Source organism: Cyanistes caeruleus, chromosome 12 (genome assembly GCF_971803275.1).
Source record: "Cyanistes caeruleus chromosome 12, bCyaCae1.hap1.1, whole genome shotgun sequence".
Lineage (NCBI taxonomy): Eukaryota > Metazoa > Chordata > Aves > Passeriformes > Paridae > Cyanistes > Cyanistes caeruleus.
Genome location: NC_141712.1, coordinates 2,766,510 through 2,784,179, shown reverse-complemented (window position 1 = coordinate 2,784,179; position 17,670 = coordinate 2,766,510). Strand labels below are relative to the sequence as shown.

Below are 17,670 nucleotides of genomic sequence, written 5' to 3'. Positions count from 1 at the left end.
TTGAAAATTGAGCTCTGATTTCTTTAGTTTTTCATCTGGGATAAACTGCAAGGGCTACATGGGGCAAAAGCACATTCTGTGATTCTTCCTAGATTATGTTCTGTTTTGAACTATGCTGATCCTTGCTTGGATGATCATGTTAAGTCTCCCAAGAAAGCAGCAGGTAAAACTTAGTGCTGTCATCTAAGCCACTACAAGACATGGCCCAGGATATTAATATTAGAGTTTACGAGCCAGACTGACCTGCAGCAGTTCAGGATTTTGATTGAAACACAGACTTTTGTAGCCCCATTCCCCTTCCCTGGCCTTTTGGCTGCTCTGCCCCACCAGGCAGGTTGGGCATTTGGGTTGGTTGCTGCTGCAGTTTTTCAGATCTTCTCTGTCAAAGATGGAAGTCAGGTGAGACTTTGTCTGGGACATTGATCTTGCTCAGAAGCATTGCCTTGCTCATGGGCAGGGCTGCTCTTTGAAATGTGTAGGATTCAGAGGAGATTTGCCATGAAACTCTAAGGTCACTTAGAGTTGGTTCACCTGTGTAGTGAGTGTTGAGATAATTAAATCAAAAGTCAAGGAATTACAAAGCAAATTTATTTATTTTCATAGATTCCAAGAGGCATTGAAGAGCTTTTTAATGATGATTGCTGCCTAAAACTCACGGAGCAGGTATGAGTAAGGGTAAGACTTAAATGTAGGAAAAGCATTGTAAATAGAATCTGTGTACATGACTGTCTCTTGTGCATTTGTAGTCATCTTCCTTCTGGATTTTGGTTCGAGCTTTAAAGGAATTTGTGGCAAATGAAGGGCAAGGAAGCTTGCCTGTCCGGGGCACCATTCCTGATATGATGGCAGACTCCAGTAAATTCATCAAATTGCAAAATGTGTAAGTAGACAACTCCTTGAGGGAGCTCACTTCATTGATGTGGCTTGTATTTTGTCTTTATAATGTAAAACAAAACCAAAAACAAACAAACAAAAAATAATAAAAAAATAGCCTTCAATGTGGAGTTGATGGCTTTGTGCTGTAATTATTTTCTTTTTTTCATTACTGCCAGATACCGTGAAAAAGCAAAGAAGGATATTGCTGCTGTGGGAAACCATGCTGCTAAATTGTTACAGTCCCTGGGCAAGGTAAGTGCAAACCTATGGCCATTCTTCTAATGGAATGAAGTATCTGTGAAGTATCTGCCTTATTTATCAATTTGGTTTGATCATATAAAAGTAAAATGCATACAGGGTTATACTGTTTACAATTTAAGATGGGGTTTCTTGGTACATTAGTAACTAGTTATTTCACAGTAAATATATTAATATATATGTGAAAGCAGGAATTCTCTGGCCATTGTGTGTACTGGAATGAGTATATTCTCTCTTTTAGGCACCTGAGTCTATTTCAGAGAGAGAATTGAAATTGTTCTGTGAGTATGCTTGGATTCTGTTCTTGGTTTATGCAAATGATCAAATAATCAAAAACTTTTCAATGATCATGGCGTTATTAAGCAGTAAATCAATATTTGAATTTTTCAAGTAAAGTACTAAGTGGTTTGCATCCCTTATTTTCAGAAGTAGCAGATGTTCAGCATCTCTCAGGTGGTTTTAAAATGTTGTATTTTGTCACTCCAGACAACAGGGGGCAGCTGCCCTCTGCTTTCTGTGATGAGTACCTGAGCACTCTTGCCCATGCTGGGTACTGGTTGCAGAATGTGGGCTCTGCAGGCCTGAGGCAGTCTGGAAAGCTGTCACCCATTTGATGGCACTTCAGGCTGTGTCTGTCCTGGATGTGTACACGTGTCCAGCAGCAGCCTGGCTGAGGCTACTCACAGCTGGAAAGCTCCCCTGCAAGCACAGAGCCAAGGGCGTGCTGCCCTGCGTTGGTGAAGCATTCAGGAGCCTCCAGGCTGCTCCTTTTTCATAGCTGGGTTGTAGCTGCACCCTGGGCTGGTTCATAGCAACAGCAGTGGAAAAGGACCTTTTCCAGCTCATGGCTGTGCTGTTAAAATATTAATTGAGAACATGTGAAGCAGTGTTAGATGCAGTGGAAGATGGAAATAAAAATGTTGATTTGCAGCCTGGGAGAAGGAAACGTGTTGGCTGTGACTGATGAATTGCTGTGGTGTAGCTGTTACATCGTATTTCCCTAAAACTCTCCTGCCCACAGACCTAAGCCTAGTTAAACAGGTTTTTATTATGAAAGCTGAGAAGAAATAGGAAAGTGTTGGATGAAAACCTGTTAAGTTGTAGCCTTTCCCATGTGACAGTGCAGTGAGACAGAGCTGTGGTGAGGGAGTGATGGCACTGACAGGGCAATCTCTCCTTGTCCCCACGTCCAGGCAGCAACGCCGCCTTCCTGCGCGTGGTGCGCTGCCGCTCCCTGGCTGAGGAGCACAGCCCCAGCTCCTGCAGCAAGGATGCAATAAGTAAGTACTGCTGCTTGCCACAAACCTCACTGCATTTCCAGCTTGGAATGGTTTGGTGAGGAAAAGGAAATGTAAGCTACATGTTCTGTTGCATTACGCAGTTTTATCATTTGGAATGTCACAATGTCTTTGGTGAATTTAAATAAATTCTTACTGTAAGGAACATGTATCTCAACTACAGGTGTGGAGTTTTTAGGTCTAGAATGTTGAATTCAATTTGATTTTGAAATTTCAAAAATTACCTTACAGACTGATGCACGTTCCAGCTTTTGTTTTCTTGTAGATTTTACTTATAATACTCTGTAAATAAAAAACTGTTTTCTTCAAACTTCTCTTTTCTGTACCCCAGTTATTTCTGACAGAGCTGAAAAGGTGCTTTAGCCTGACCAAACAATAATTATCTTGACCCCTTTCAGCTTATCTCTTTAGGATGTGAACCAACAAACTAGTTACTTAATATTGATTTTGGTTTTTATATTAAATTTTTTTTGAGCCTGCATAAATGAGAAAAAAAGCTGGAAATACTTTTTTATTGAAGTTTGTTGAAAGTAAGCTTAAACAAGTCCTCTGAATGTTTTGGACAAAATATGTATATATTTTATGTATACATGCATCTTGTAAGATTTATCAGGGAAATGATTCAAGCTCCTTGAATTAGTTGGTAATGTGCAGTGGTTTGTAAGTAGCAGTTACTATTTACAAAGACTACTAAGCTGTGTGGCAAGGGATTAAGACCTTTTTTGTTTTATGTTTTATAATTACAGTCATTACAGACAATACTTAAAGCATGTGTTTCAAATCCTAAAATTACAGCTAAGGAATACCCATTTAAATTATAGCTGCCAGAATTGATATGTGAGTTTCTTCACTGAATAGTTTATATTAAATACATATAATATGGTTTTGTCATAAGCTTTGGAGGCAAAGTTTTGTATTTGACAGTTGTTTGATTAAGATTCTGTCACAGGTCGTATTCATTAAGATTTCTTTCTACTGCAGATTTTACTATTTGTTTTCAGGGAATTCAAAACCTTGCTTTTTCCATTCCATCTGCAGCAGCTAACCAGTTGCCTTGCTGTTTTCAGTTTCCCATATGGATAACCCAGACAGTGAAATAGTGCTGTACTTGATGCTGAGGGCTGTCAATAGGTTTTACAAGCAGCACGGCAGATACCCAGGTATGTTAATACCAGTTACTTCACATCATCAAAAGAAATATAAAGATCCAATAGTTACTGTAGTTCAAGTTATAATAAACTGCAAGTACATTAGTTGTGGTTTTGTTTCCAAGTAATACAGCTTTAGGAATGTGAAAATTACAATGAGAGTTTATTCTCTTTGGGAACTTAAGGAATTTATCTGGATTGGTGTCATTAATGGATTGTGTGGATTATGAATCATTTCAGCTATGCAGTATTTCTTCTGTCATGAGAAGCATCAACAGAATGTTCAATTATTGTTGGTCTAGTGCTTATGACACATTAATTGGCTTAGAAACTTTTTAGGAAAACAAAATATTTAGGCTGCCATTCATACCCATTAGCTTTAACTGTGGTGTTACAATTGTGTGATGAAACAGTTGATTTATTTTCCAGGTGTCTACAACTACCAGGTGGAAGATGATATTGGAAAACTAAAATCATGCCTTAATGGTTTCCTCCAAGAATATGGACTATCTGTTGTGGTGAAAGATGACTATGTGCACGAGTTGTAAGTGTTGTTTTTGAGGTGTGGCTTTGTTGGTAAAAGTGCTGGGCAGTTTGTGACTGTTCCTTTCCCGTGCAGTTGTCGCTACGGAGCTGCTGAGCCTCACGCGGTTGCTGCGTTCATGGGAGGTAAGGGTGACACTCGCAGGGCCACACAAACAGCAGCCTGCTGAGCCACAGCTCTGCTGCCTTCATTACTGCTCTCAGAGCAAAGGCTGCAGTCACTCATGGCATTAGGGCACAGTCCTCCCCTTCATTCTCCACATGTGACCTCCTACAGGACAGATAGAGTAAGTAGGTGCAGCAACGGTTATAATCAGTAAACTAAATAAACTTCAAAAACAATCCCAGTACATCAACTCTTCAAGTTAAAAATGTGTTTAGAAATGAAATGCTGTAAAGTGGTTTAATTTTTTTTAAAGGAAAGTGATAATTATAGTAATTTTAAAAGCAGTGCAGTACGCATCATCTTTTAACAGAGTACACTTACGTTAAAGATCTAGGAAATATAAGTAGCCTTGGTTTCTTACCTTCATTCAACCTGCAGATACATTTTAATGGATGCTCAAAATTAGTACTTTACCTTCTTTATTTGACTTCATGCAGTGCTGAAGATAATTATGTATTACAGATTCTGCATATGTAGGAATTTTTCTCTGATTAAGGAAAATCTGGTTTGTATCATTCTTTAGAAAAATACATAAAAGGTAATTTCTGAAGAAATTACAGAATGTTTCCTACCACAGGAAAACTCAGAGGGATCACACTGAAGTGACCCTTCAGTTTATTTTACAGTTAAGTTTTGCATGATTTTTTTTTTTTTTAATTCAGCTTCTCAGTTGAAAGGTCAGAACTTGCATGGGTCTGTCAGCTCACCCATTCTTACTCTGTGTGTATGTACATCTATGTAAAGTGGATGCAAAGCTAACTTTTGAAGTAGCAGATTTCTGATCTTCTTTTATAGTGGGAAGTACTGAAAAGTGTTTTTTCTTCTTAGGACATTTATCAGGCACTTCTGAAATAATTCCAGTGTAGGAACTTGTATATAAATAATTTTACTGTTTAAATATGACCTGCTAACTGCCTTCTGTTTTTTTCTTCTCTTTTGCAGGAGCTGCTGCACAGGAAGTTATCAAAGTCATTACAGGGCAGTTTGTAATTTTTAATAACACCTTCATTTACAGTGGAATGTCACAGACTTCAGCAACTTTCCAGCTGTAGGATAACTTCTTGCATTTGATGCCTCCAGGCACTACTGCTGCTGTATTTACAGTTCCATAAATACTGTGGTGTTCTGCCACTGACTGGACTGTTCTGTTCTGTATTACCTGTTAATTAAAGCTTCTTTATTTGTAATTACCTTCTTTTTGTTGTTCTTTTTGTTTCCTAAGGACAAACAAAATCTTACTATATCCTGAAAATCTTTAAAATCTAGAATTTTCTGACTCACCTCTGAAAGAAAAAGGCAGTAGCTGTTTTTGGCAGAGAAGTTGCATTTACAAATTGGCTCACCTCATTGGCAGCAGAACTCCCTTGTTTCTTATAAAAGCTGCTCATCAGCTTGAGTGGGGAGAAGGTGCAAAAGGGTGAGAGAGGCTGACGGAGCTCTGAGGATCCAATGGTGCAAAGATCTGAAAGGTGAAATACCTTTCCTTGAGTTCAGGGTCATTAGGGAAAGGGAGTGTGTGCCTGAAAGCTTGGTTCTGTCAGCCACATTCACCTAGTAAAAGGTTTTTTTCCAGCAGCCATGTGTGCAGCCAGTGCCACGGGATGGCTGCTCTTTCTGTTGTGGGGGCATTGCAGCCTCCAGCTGCAGAGTATGCAAACTGAGCTGCATTGAAATGTGTCCTCCAGGGCTCAGTTTTAGGCTGGTCCTGGTTACCATCTTTACTGATCATCTGGATGTGGGGATTGAGAGCACCCTCAGTAAATTTGCAGAGGCCCAGTTGGGTGGGAGCGTGGATCTGCTGGAGGATGGGAAGGCTCTGCAGTGAGACTTGGACAGACTCAATCAGTGGGCCAAGGACAATGGCCTGAGGTTCCACAAGGCCAGGTGCCACATCCTGAGGGTCACCAGACACCTCAGAGTGAGCCAGAGTGTGCCCAAGGGGGCAAGAGGCCACGGGCACCTGGCCTGTATCAGCACCAGTGTGGGCAGCAGGAGCGGGGCAGTGCCGGCCCCTCCGTGCTGGGCACTGGTGAGGCCCCACCTCGAGTGCTGTGCCCAGCTCTGGGCCCCTCATGAAAAACAACATTGAGGGGCTGGAGTGTGTCCAGAGAAGGGCAGTAAGGCTCATGAAAGGTTGAGAAAATGTCCCATGAGGAGTAGCTGAGGGAGCTGGGTTTAGTCAGTGTGGAGGAGGCTCAGGAGGGACCTCACTTCTCTCTCCAACTCCCTGCCAGGGCCATGCAGTGAGGTGGGGCCGGTCTCTTCTGCTGGGCCTGCAGTGAGAACCAGAGGAACTGGCCTCACGCCGAGAGAGGAAATTCAGGTTAGATTTTAGAAAAAAATTTTCGCTGTTCAGGTGTTCAGGCCTGGGAATAGGTTGGCCAGGGAGGTGGTGGAGTTGTCATCGCTGGAGGTGTTAAAGGGGCCTCTGGATCTGATATTCGGAAATGGTTTAGTGGTTTAGGGTTTGCAGTGGCAGATGCTGGGCTGACATTGAACTGAGTGGTCTTAAAGACCTCTTCCACCCCTGACGGTTCTACAATTGCAAGAGCTTCCTAGCTGGCTGAGGGGAAGGCTCAGGGCTGTCCCGAGTCCGCCGCGCCCTGAGGCGCTCGGGCGGCGCTGCGGCTGCGGCGGCTCCTGAGGGGCCGAGCCGGGCGCTGCCCTCAGCACGGCGGGGCCGCCGCTGCCCCTCAGGCCAGCGATCCCATCCCTCAGCCCGGCGATCTCACCCCTCAGCCCGGCGATCTCGCCCCTCAGCCCGGCGATCTCGCCCCTCAGCCCGGCGATCTCGCCCCTCAGCCCGGCGATCTCACCCCTCAGCCCGGCGGTCTCGCCCCTCAGCCCGGCGATCTCGCCCCTCAGCCCGGCGGTCTCGCCCCTCACCCCGGCGGTCTCGCCCCTCAGCCCGGCGGGCAGCGCTCGGCAGCGGGGACCCGCCTCGCCTCGGGATCTGCCCGGAGCCCCCCGCTCCGCCGGGTCACAGGTACCTAAAGCCTGTGATCCTGACGAGCCTGTGCTGTGGCCGTGGTTGGTGTCTCACACTTCTGCCATAAGAGCTTCAAGGGGAAGTTCACAAAAGTTTCAAAGCAGAAACCTGCACTAGTTCTGAGTGTAGTTTCAGAGCAGTTGGTGTGTGACAGGACTGGGGCTCAGCATGATGGACGAGCAGTGGTGTTCCCAGTGCCAGGAAGGGCTCGTCCCCTGCTCTTTTTATGGCAGATACTCTGTGTGTCAAAGCTTATTCAACTCTCTCTGGCTCCATGCTGGAGCTGATAAAGGTTTCTCTAAAAATGTACACACTGTCAAAATAAAAATGTTTAATTTTTTTTATTACTTTTTTATTTAAGTTTAAACAAGAAAGAACTATTTCTAGCAAGTTATCACTTATATGAATACACATGCAAATGAGATCACAATAAAAATTTATCTAAATACGTAAGAAATTAGGAGGAACAGATTGGATAGACCAGGATTAAACTACTAATTTTATTATGCTAGTTATAAACCCTGAGATTTTGATATTTCTGGATCTCAAACCTCAGAGAAATGTAGCATATCTACTCCAGGAGCTGGTAATGGAAGAAAAGAAATACAAGAGTCATTATTTGAATGTTTTAGGCCACAATTAAATGAGCTTGGACCTCCATCCTGTAATTTGTCTCAGTCATCCTTTTGTTTTCTTGCAGAAATCTGAGTTCTGGTCAGATCATCCTGTGTGATGTAAAGCTCTCCTGCTGTCAATGCAGCAGGCTCGAGTCTCTAATGAAAATCTCTTTTTCTACAGAAACTTAGAGAAAGTTGCCAGTATTGGCTCCCAAAATGAATGTAAGGTTAAGGTGTGTGGGGTTGAAACCAACCTATTTTCCTTTGCCATGTCTTGTTCTAGAAGAAAACCAGTGTGAGCTGCTTCAGAACAATGGTCTGCCACTTATGATTCAGGTATTGACAGAATCTCAGGACGAGGAACTCATCAAAGCTGCTACTTTTGTGCTGCAGAACTGCAAACAAATGAGTAAGCTCTCAGATACTGCTTTCCAAATGGTTCTTTCTGTCTCTGTGTTCTGATGCTTCCCCAAATGATTTTAACTGTGGCAGCTTTGTAATTCTGTGTACTCCAAGACACGTTTGTTTTCTGCATAGAAAGTTATTTGTCATCAAGAACTGACTTGGGCAGCAAAAAGAGAAGTAAAAATTCCAACAGTGTTGCAGTAATGCATCTTTCCCAGTTCTGATTCTCCAAAATACCTGGTTTGTTTGCAAGGCCATCGTTTGGAACTCGTTTCCAGTTCAGTCTCTCTCTCAAGAACATCTTCTCTATTCCATGGCATAGCTCAGTCAGCAGACCTTATCTCTGAGTTTGCAGACAGATGTATGAGACTATGTGAGCTTTCAGTCAGGCTTTGAGAATCCTCCACAATTCCATTTCTCACAGACAGGCCACTGGTTTCCTGGAGCCTCCCCAGTCCTGTGCTAACACTCCCTGTTTTCTACAGCCACAAACAGATAGAAAGGTTTGTCTAAGGCAGGAAGGCTCAATGCCAGTGCACCGACTAATTTCTGTTTTAAATCTTCAACCTTCTGCTCGTCTTTTCCCCTCCCAATCTCACCTTCTACTAGCTTTTCATACGAGAGCTTGAGGGCCTGAGTGTACCCTTTGATCCACAGCCTACAATAGCCCAACAAGTCTAGAAGTCTGCTAATCTCTCTCTTAGTTTTTGCTTGCAGGAGTGAGACTATCCCCTTAATTCTTTCAGGATTCAGTCTCTGGTTCCCTTGACAAATTATATGTCCTAAAGTATTTTACCTCACGTCCTACAAATTGAAGTTTCCCCTTTGATACCCTCATTCCTTGGTTTCCCAGAAAATTTAATAATGCTATGGTGGATTCCTGAGCCTTCTTTTCATCCTCTCCTGAGAGATGTAAATTATCCACATACTGGAGAAGTTTTATTTCAGGTGTGGTTGAGAAAAGTTGTAGTAGTTCCCCTAGGGCTTGACCAAATAAATTTGGGGATTCAGAAAATCCTTGGGGCAGCCTTGTACACATACACCACTGATTGACCACCTGCTACAACCTCTGTAGGTTTGATTGATCTGATGCGTGTTTGCAGTTAAAACCCCACTATTCTGCCTAGTCCTTCCCTTTAGTTTGACTCACGAGCTTCCCTTTTGCATCTCCCTCATTCCCCACATCTTTACTCTCCTTGGTTACAACAGGGCTCAAACCCATTTTATTTCTGGTTAATCTGATTAGGTAAGAACCTGGGATTGTGATGTCATTGCATTAGCAGAAGGAAGTAATACTTCCTACAGGAAAGATGGCAATTTTGACCTTTGAGAAGCAAGTCATGATCTGACTGGAAGATTAAAACAGAGCAAGCCAAACTGCAGTAGTAACACCAGCTCATTCTGCGAGAGCATAGCTCAAAGAGGGAATTATGGCTCATGCACTGCAGGTAATAAAAGCATAATGTCCTTGTGTTTGGTTATTTGCCTGGAGGGGGCTTTGGCTGAAAGGGGGGAAAGGTCAGCTTTAGCAAAAATAGCAGAGCATTAGAAATACTGACTGTGGTTCTTCTATTTACTTGGCAGAAAAGATGGCTTTCAGAGTAGAGGCATCTTGATAGACTCACTTTTCTACAAATGCATGACATTATTTGACTTTAACATACCTCTATTCATATTCTTTCATTCTGTGCTGATGAAACAATACTTACGAATTCTTATGAATTCCTCTACTGTACAAAATTGCTGTAGTTCATTTTGTTGTTTTTTCTTAAACTCAGAAATCGACATCAGTAATGGAACAACAGACGATACTGAAACTAAATGAAACAATTAATTCCTCAACTTGTAAACTCATGATTTAAAACTGTAATGATTTTGTATGATAGTTTAGTGGATTTCTTTATATTATGGGCTGTCACGGTATTATTCAGCAATATGCCACAATGCAAAGGCTTTAATGAGCCTGTAAGGCAGGTTGCTGTGGTGCTCAAACTGATGCAATCCTTCAAGTTCTGGTTTTGAACCTTCCATTAGGCTTTAAGAAACGCTTCAGACAGAGGATATTGTAGCAGATATTGTTTGTACCCAAGACTCTCACTGAGCAGAGTTGTTAAACCAAGTAACAGCTACAAAGCTGCACTGCTAGACGAGCTCTAAGCAGTAATGACTATTTACATCTGTGTGCCTCAAGATTACCTTTATTGCACGGTTACATCCACACAGACAAAGCTCATCCCTCACCTGAGCTGAAGCAGTTGTAGTGTCACTCAACAAGTGCCACAGGAAGCTCAGCTTTGCTAAGAAGGCTGACCTTACCTTGCTGTGCAGAAGAAATGCTGTGCATTTAGAAATGCAAAAGCAGATTGTCAAGCTGAAGTCCATTAAATACCGCAGTCAGGATCATGATTAGGCAAAAGAAGCTGCTGAAATTGCAGAGAGAATTATCACTGCACTTAAGCTGCAGTTAAGTAGAATGCAATAGACATGGGAATCTTGGAGACAAACCAAAACAGAACAACACAAACAACACTTTTTATACTGGTGTCAGTGACTGTCCTTAAAGGTGCTTTTTTTTTTTGATACTTCAGATGATACAGAGATGGTGTTTATGTGTTGCAGTAGTCTCAAATAATCAGTGTCTTTGACCAATGCTTCTAATTCAGTCACAATCTCATCCCCAGCACTAGCAGCCTCCCAGAGGCAGAAATGGGCCAGTTTTGAGCTGCCCAGCTGGGCTGACCAAACACCAAAGCATGAGCAGCTCTGCACTCCCTGAAGCTGCTCTCAGTGCTGGCACAGCCCAAGCCACAGCCCATCCCAGTGTCACTGCCAGCGTCTCTCCACGATCAACGAGGCACCAACAAACCTGAGCTAAAACCAGTCCTGCACTTAAGCTTTCACTTCACTGACTTCAGCCACAAAGACAACAGTAACTAAACCAGGCACAGCAGCACTGCTGCCACCCAGCCAGGGCTCAGCTGCGAGGTCATTCTGCATATTCTTGGACCATTAGGGCTGATCAGTTTTGAGAACTTGCAGAATGTGCTTAGTGCAGCCAGGAGGAGCTTCTGTTTTCATTGCCTTTTGCTGCTATAATCTGTTCTCTGAAATTTCCTTTAACACCTGTCTCTAGTTTCATCTTTAAATGCAGGAAGCTATTTGTGGCCAATTTTAAATAAATGGCAGTATTTGGTTATTTCCTTTTGGCTGCTGTGAGTTTTGCAAGTAGTAACGTGCTACTGTTTCCTACAGTCCATTTGTCTTTTCTTCCTAAGCACTCATCTCTCCTGTGCCAAAGAAAAGGAGAATTAAAAACAATTCATCTGTGTAAAGAGTTTGCAGGAGTTAACTTGGTGTTAGCAATACTTTATGCTATTACTGCTGAATCCACAGGTCTGCACATTTAGCAAGATGCTTTACTGAGTTCTGTGGAATGTAACTGGTATGTAGATAACCTGTTTTTCACTAGAGAAGCTTTGAGCCAGCTCTGAATTTTTCTTTCAGTTAGTTCTGTATTTCTAACAACAGCAGGGCAGTATCAGCATGACAAAATCTCAGGAATTTGTGGGGGGTTTTCTTTATTTCTAAAACTTACATATTAATCTTATTCACAATTCTTTCTACTTCCTTCTATTTTTCCTTGCCTGGTTTTGTACCACCACTTTATAAATGAACAAAGCATCCATCAAGGTGTTGAAGGGAGGTAGAATCCAAAGACACAGATTTGTTTGGGGCCAGAAGAGAAACCCAAATGGGGATTATGGAGCTTCTAGACATGCAGACACCTCTGGGTGCAACCACCTGGAAGCAGCACGTTGGATAAAGAACTGTAACCCTAAATCCTGGAGGCAGAAGGGCTAAAGGCCAAATCTATGGGATGTAGCCATGGCCAGTCCCCAGCCACGATGAGGAGCACTCTGATCCAAGGGCAAACAGCACAACTTCTTCCCATCCATGGGCACCCTCTGCAGCTTCCCCTCTTCTCACTGCCATCCCAAAGCTTCTCCTTTTGGGTGAGCCATCTCCCCTGTCCTCTGAGAGAGTTAATGGCTGGAATGTCAAAGGTTCAGCTGTGAAATCATGCTTAGAAGGCAAAGCTTTCTCTTTTACCCAGTGGAGAACGATGGTCAAAGTAGAGCAGCACCCCAAAGTGACATGCTGACCTGGAATCCCAATCTCCTTGCCTTACATTTTAATTTTTGCTTGTCTACCACACGAGCAAGCTACTGAGCTCTGCAGAAGGGCAAATGGAACAAGAGGGGAAGGTTGTTACTATTTTGGGTGGCTTTTTGAATGAGTTGATGATAGCCAAGAATTGATTTCATCATGACTGGGGCAAAGTACTTGTTATGCATTCACAACTCCATTCACAACTCAGCCACCAGCTCCAGTTATCAGATTGTGAATTGTTCTAGCAGAAAGATCAAAAACTCTCAGAAATATTTTTATTTTGACACATTATTGGAGGGGAGGAATTTTTTCTTCACACTGTCACAGACTGGAAGCTTTTTCTTGAATGCCTTGGTTGCTAGTTTTAGATGTATTTCCCTTTTCCTTGCAGATAAGAGATGAGGACAGCGGCTACAACAAAAATCTGTTTTGCATTCCTAAGCATTATGAAGAGGATTTAGAAAGAGTCTTCATTCCTCATGGACTCATCCTGGACAGGTATGAGGGTAAACAGGAAAGAACAGGAACAGTGATGCCCATTTTTGTCCCTCCAAATGAAAAAAGCCTGAAGTCCTGCCCTGTGCAGCCCATGGGAAACAGGGAAACCCTGCAGCCCTAACACTTCTGTCCTAAAGTCTGGGATAAGAGGGGGTTTATGGAGAGGATTCCTCTGCAAGCCCAGTCAAGCTTCCATGTTCCATCACCTCTCTTGAAGCCCACCTATCCTGCAATATTTGTGTTTATGGGTTAAATCTGCTTATGCTGTGCAAATACCTAATTTATTTTCCTACGACTTGCTGTGCTCACAATTTGCTAGTTAGAAAAACCTAACAGCAAGATCAGAATTTTTACTTGAACATTGCTTAATATATGCACAAACAGCTCTGATATACAGAACACTTTCCAGAATTGCCTTTTTTTTCCTTCTTTCTCCCAGGACAGAGCGTTTGGCTAGAGATATCATGCAAGACATGGGAAGTCATCACATTGTTGCACTCTGTGTCCTTAAAGGAGGCTATAAATTCTTTGCTGATTTGCTGGACCATATAAAAGCACTGAATCAAAATGGTGATAAATCTGTGCCCGTTACCGTGGATTTTGTCAGAATAAAAAGCTACTGTGTGAGTGACTTTCTTTTCTTTGGAAAATTGACTCTCTCCATAGACTGGCATTCTAAATACTGGTGGTTTGTGTGAGAACCCCCCAAAAATGGAGTTTATGTGTACATTCTCTTCAAATTACATACTAAAAAGGAACTGATTTACTGATCTGCCCCAAAGGGTGGATATTATATATTCACTGGGATAAACATAGCAGAACACTCAAGATGACAAAGCCAGGGGCAGATCTCCAACTCCTTCCTCTTGCAAGAAGCAAGAGCAGCTCACCTTTCAAACAAATCCAGGACAACACTTTGGGGGGCATGCTTTATGTGACTTCCATCTCTTCTTTCTCCTTCTAGAATGAGTCACCTGCAGAAAAAATCAGTTTTATTGGTGAGGAGCTGTCTACACTAAGTGGGAAGGTATGAATTGGCATCTTCAGCTTTTAAAGGAAAACAACTGTTCTTGTGTGTTTTCCAGGAAATCCATCTTTATTGAAGATTTTGATACTGCATACTTCCAGCCTCTTAACACTGATTTAAAATGCTGGGCTTTGAAGCAGTGAATAATTCCCACTGATCTCAGTGGAAACTTGGAGTGATCAGCAATGAGTGCTCCCAAAGGTCCTATTCCCCATTTTATCCCAGAACCCCCAGAAATGAACCACACTCACCTGACTCATTCAGTGCCTCTGGAATACTGGTGCTGTACACAGAGCAATATACAGACCTGACACAGGTGCCTTTAGCACCATATTAAAGCTTTCAGAAATACTTACAAAAAGACTCTTCAGTAAGCACCAAAGTCAAGTCAGTAGTTCAAGTGACAATCTCCTTTGAAAATCAAGGCAAATTCCTTGTAACTGAGGGTTTTAGTGTGCTTTTCTTGGCTGTTTGGTTTGCTGAAAATTGCCATTTAAGTATTTTTTTTTTCTTTCCCTTCCTTCCCTATGTAATCTCTTCCAGAATGTGTTAGTAGTAGAGGTAAGTAATGACTGAAGGAGGGGTGGAATGACACAGATTCTTTTCTCCCTTCTTTTCAAATGAATACATATTAGATATAAAATAATAATTACTGAAGTTACTGGGCTGCCAGGTTGGTATGCTCTAATTTAATCCACTGACAGTCTGATTTTCCTTTCAAACTTGAAAGATAATTTATTTTTTTATCACTTTCAGGACATTATTGAGACTGGTAGAACAATGAAAACACTGCTTTCAAAACTAAAAGACAAGAAACCAAGGATGGTAAAAGTTGTAAGGTACAAGGATATAGCTGCTAACTAACATATTCAAATCATTTGGGTGAATAGTCATTGTATGCTGCCAAGTGCTTGTTTGGCTTGAAGTTTGGGGGGGAGAAAGCAAATGCAGGAAGCAATCCTTACCCAGCTGCTGGAAAATTAAGTGTTTCTTAAACTGGGAAATTTCCCTGTGCACTACCATCTTCACTGCTCAAATTAATAAAGGAAGGTTTGATGGCTCTTTCTATGGTGTCCATAAAGTCTGATGGATTCCCTGTTTCTTACTTTATGGCTGAAGGAAATTGATGTCTTTCCATAAGTTTTCTAACGTCGCCTCAGTTGCCTCAATGCTGGAATGACAACACTCAGAATATCCCTTACTATCCTCAACTCTAGAAGTTTCCAGAATCTAAGAGTCTGTCAGCACTTGGAAGATGACTTCAAGCAGCATTCTAGATCTGCTTGTAGTAGGTCTCTAAAAGGAAATTTTGTGGAATATCCCTGTGTCTGTCAAGTAATCACAATGCTTTATAAAAACAGTTGCTTTATGCACCAGTTATTCAGACAGGCCTTCTAGGGACTGTCCAGGAGGTTCTCAGTTTCTTCTGAAGGGCACAGGCAAACCAAGACTAGATAAGATTTTGCAGAAGAAATGTCCTTTTCTCCCTCCCTCCCTCCCCACTAAAATCATTCCCAGCCACTTGGACATGCTTCCCCCTCTGTGCTGTTCCAGTGTCCTGAGGCATTGCTCCATGGAAGGGCAATGACCTGAGACCCAGGATTGGAGGGAACTGAATACAAACTAGAGCCACTTGGACATAAAGAATGAACCTAGATCAGAGCCTTTGCTTCTCCCTCCACGACAAGGCTGAACACTACTGCTTTCTGTGAAATAATCTCACTGCCTTAATTTAATGGCATGATTTTAGAAGCTTATGGGGAGGTGTGGCAGAAGGGAAGTCTACAGCTTAGACATATTTTAAAAACCAACCTTCTCTGCTCTGCCTTACAGCCTGCTCGTCAAAAGGACATGTCAGAGTCCAGGTTACAGACCAGACTGTAAGTACCATGTTTTTCTAGTATTTTCCAAAACACAGTCTTACCATTTCCCTTCAGGCAGCACATCTGACAACTGCACAGAAGTTTCATGAAGGCCAAGAGAAATGGGGAGAAACTACATAAAAACTTGTGAACTGATGTCCAGCTATGGCATCCTGAGGCCTCATGACCACCCTCTGTTTTTCCCCTGGCTGGCCTCAGTGCAGGTTTAGCTATTTGATACACAATTTAACTATTTAGATAGCAGAAATGAATCAAACCTTAACTGTGTGTTGCTTTGCTTTGGCCCTGGAGGACATTTGTTTTGACTCTGCATTATTAAACTTGCCTTGTTTCCAAACTGAAAAGTCCTACTGAATCACGGTTCATCTACTTTCACTCAAGTAAAATCTCATTCCTTGTCTCTTCTCCCAGGACTAACTCATAACCAGGTGTTAAACAATTATTTTGTTAATAAACAGAATTCTCTTAACAACCTTAATTATATTACTGACTGATGGGAATGGTTTAGATTCTAACCTCTGTCATCAATTTATAGCTCAGATTCTTAAGGAAGCACCCTGAAAGAGATGATGTCTTTTACTCTTAGCTCAAGTGTGTGTTGAATACAAACTCTGCATTTAAAAGCTGCTTACACCACTGAAGGATAAAAAGAACTGTATTTTCTTACAGATACAGGCTTTGAAATCTCAGATCAATTTGTGGTTGGATATGCTCTTGACTACAATGAATACTTCAGAGATCTAAATGTAAGTACATGCACATTCCTCCACTGCCAAGTATCAGGTACCCAGCAAGAAGATTTACTTCTACTCAGAGCTTCTCAACAATTAAAAAACCTTCAACTCCAGCTAGAAACTTCCAATAAAGGAGCAAAACCATTTTTAAGGTGCCGAGTTGGTAATGCAGTGTAGGTGCATGAGAAATGTTTGTGCTTCACCTTTTTATAATTCTACTCCACAAGTCTCACGGCTCAGCCGTGCTGCAGAACATTCTGGGCCCCCAGGATGGTGAGCAGCACACAATCTGTGACCCCATCTGAAAATAACTTGTCATTTGACTTTGATTGGATATTTGTCTGACTTAGTTCAACCCTATGTTGCTCTTCAGTCACCAGGTCTTCAAAGCAGCCCTGCAGGGACTCTGTGTGAAGGTTTTCCATACACTTAGGGATAACATGTCTTACATCTTACATGTCTGTAAGAACTCTTCCCTTATTCCATTACAGCTTCTTCAGGCTGCACAGAGTAGTGGCCTTGGAAACATCATAAACTGATAGGGTTGATCATTTTTCCCTCCTTTGTTTTCCAAAGTACTTCCTTAATTCTGTTTAACTGGGAAAGTTTTTTACTTCAAAGCCTTTTTCCTAAGACAAACCAGTCCTGCTGAAGACACAAACAGTCTGTGCCATTGCTCAGCAGCATTAAGGAGCATGCAGTAATTTAAGAAACCTAAGTTCTTTCGAATATATCAACCTATATATTGCAAATAAACTTGCAAAGAATACTAAGAGCTGGAGTTTACTGCAAGTAGGAAACTTCCAACTATTAGGGTTGTAGTGTGTTTTGAGTGCAGTGCTGGGAATACAGCTGCAAATCAGTCTTACACTTCATTGGAAGATAGAGATGGATAAATATTGTACTTTTTATTTTTTCTTGTAGCACATCTGTATTTTGAAAGAGAAGGCCAAAGAGAAATACAGGATGTGATAATCTCAGTCTTCTGGAGCACTGATTTCTGGCTGCTGCTGAGGTGATCTAAAGCATGCCATCAGGAAATGACTTTTGCTACTTGC

At 42.0% G+C, this 17,670-nt stretch overlaps 2 protein-coding genes and 1 long non-coding RNA gene across 7 annotated transcripts in view; 2 read left to right on the top strand and 1 right to left on the bottom strand.

The window, feature by feature from the left end:
* The window catches only part of NAE1 (NEDD8 activating enzyme E1 subunit 1), a 16,590-nt gene extending 11,114 nt beyond the window's left edge, over window positions 1-5,476 (top strand). For both annotated transcript variants that reach the window (XM_086847724.1, XM_086847725.1), the window contains 9 exons: window positions 604-663; window positions 747-880; window positions 1,053-1,128; window positions 1,376-1,415; window positions 2,328-2,414; window positions 3,500-3,592; window positions 4,010-4,124; window positions 4,200-4,249; window positions 5,232-5,476. In XM_086847724.1, the coding sequence (XP_086703850.1) occupies window positions 604-663; window positions 747-880; window positions 1,053-1,128; window positions 1,376-1,415; window positions 2,328-2,414; window positions 3,500-3,592; window positions 4,010-4,124; window positions 4,200-4,249; window positions 5,232-5,341 (765 nt within the window). In that variant the 3' untranslated portion in view covers window positions 5,342-5,476. The remainder of the gene's footprint in view (window positions 1-603; window positions 664-746; window positions 881-1,052; window positions 1,129-1,375; window positions 1,416-2,327; window positions 2,415-3,499; window positions 3,593-4,009; window positions 4,125-4,199; window positions 4,250-5,231) is intronic.
* LOC111934820 (uncharacterized) lies at window positions 567-7,455 on the bottom strand. Of its 3 annotated transcripts, none has more exons than XR_015275429.1 (3): window positions 7,106-7,455; window positions 5,633-5,751; window positions 567-4,394 (listed from the first exon to the last, which is right to left on the bottom strand). It is a non-coding gene; the product is annotated as an uncharacterized LOC111934820 (long non-coding RNA). The 3 variants fall into 3 exon arrangements; XR_015275427.1 differs by having other exon boundaries at window positions 7,127-7,310; XR_015275428.1 differs by having other exon boundaries at window positions 7,148-7,307.
* Window positions 6,291-17,670, top strand: LOC147650810 (hypoxanthine-guanine phosphoribosyltransferase-like). 2 transcript variants are annotated; one of them, XM_086847749.1, is made up of 10 exons: window positions 6,291-6,612; window positions 8,179-8,304; window positions 9,547-9,748; window positions 12,862-12,968; window positions 13,408-13,591; window positions 13,933-13,995; window positions 14,752-14,834; window positions 15,829-15,875; window positions 16,548-16,624; window positions 17,537-17,670. In XM_086847749.1, the coding sequence occupies exons 3-10, from the start codon at window positions 9,731-9,733 to the stop codon at window positions 17,582-17,584; spliced, it is 627 nt and encodes a 208-aa protein (XP_086703875.1). In that variant the 5' UTR covers window positions 6,291-6,612; window positions 8,179-8,304; window positions 9,547-9,730; the 3' UTR covers window positions 17,585-17,670. The 2 variants fall into 2 exon arrangements, with proteins under 2 accessions (XP_086703875.1, XP_086703876.1); XM_086847750.1 differs by lacking the exons at window positions 6,291-6,612; window positions 8,179-8,304; window positions 9,547-9,748 and adding an exon at window positions 14,539-14,556 and having other exon boundaries at window positions 12,759-12,968.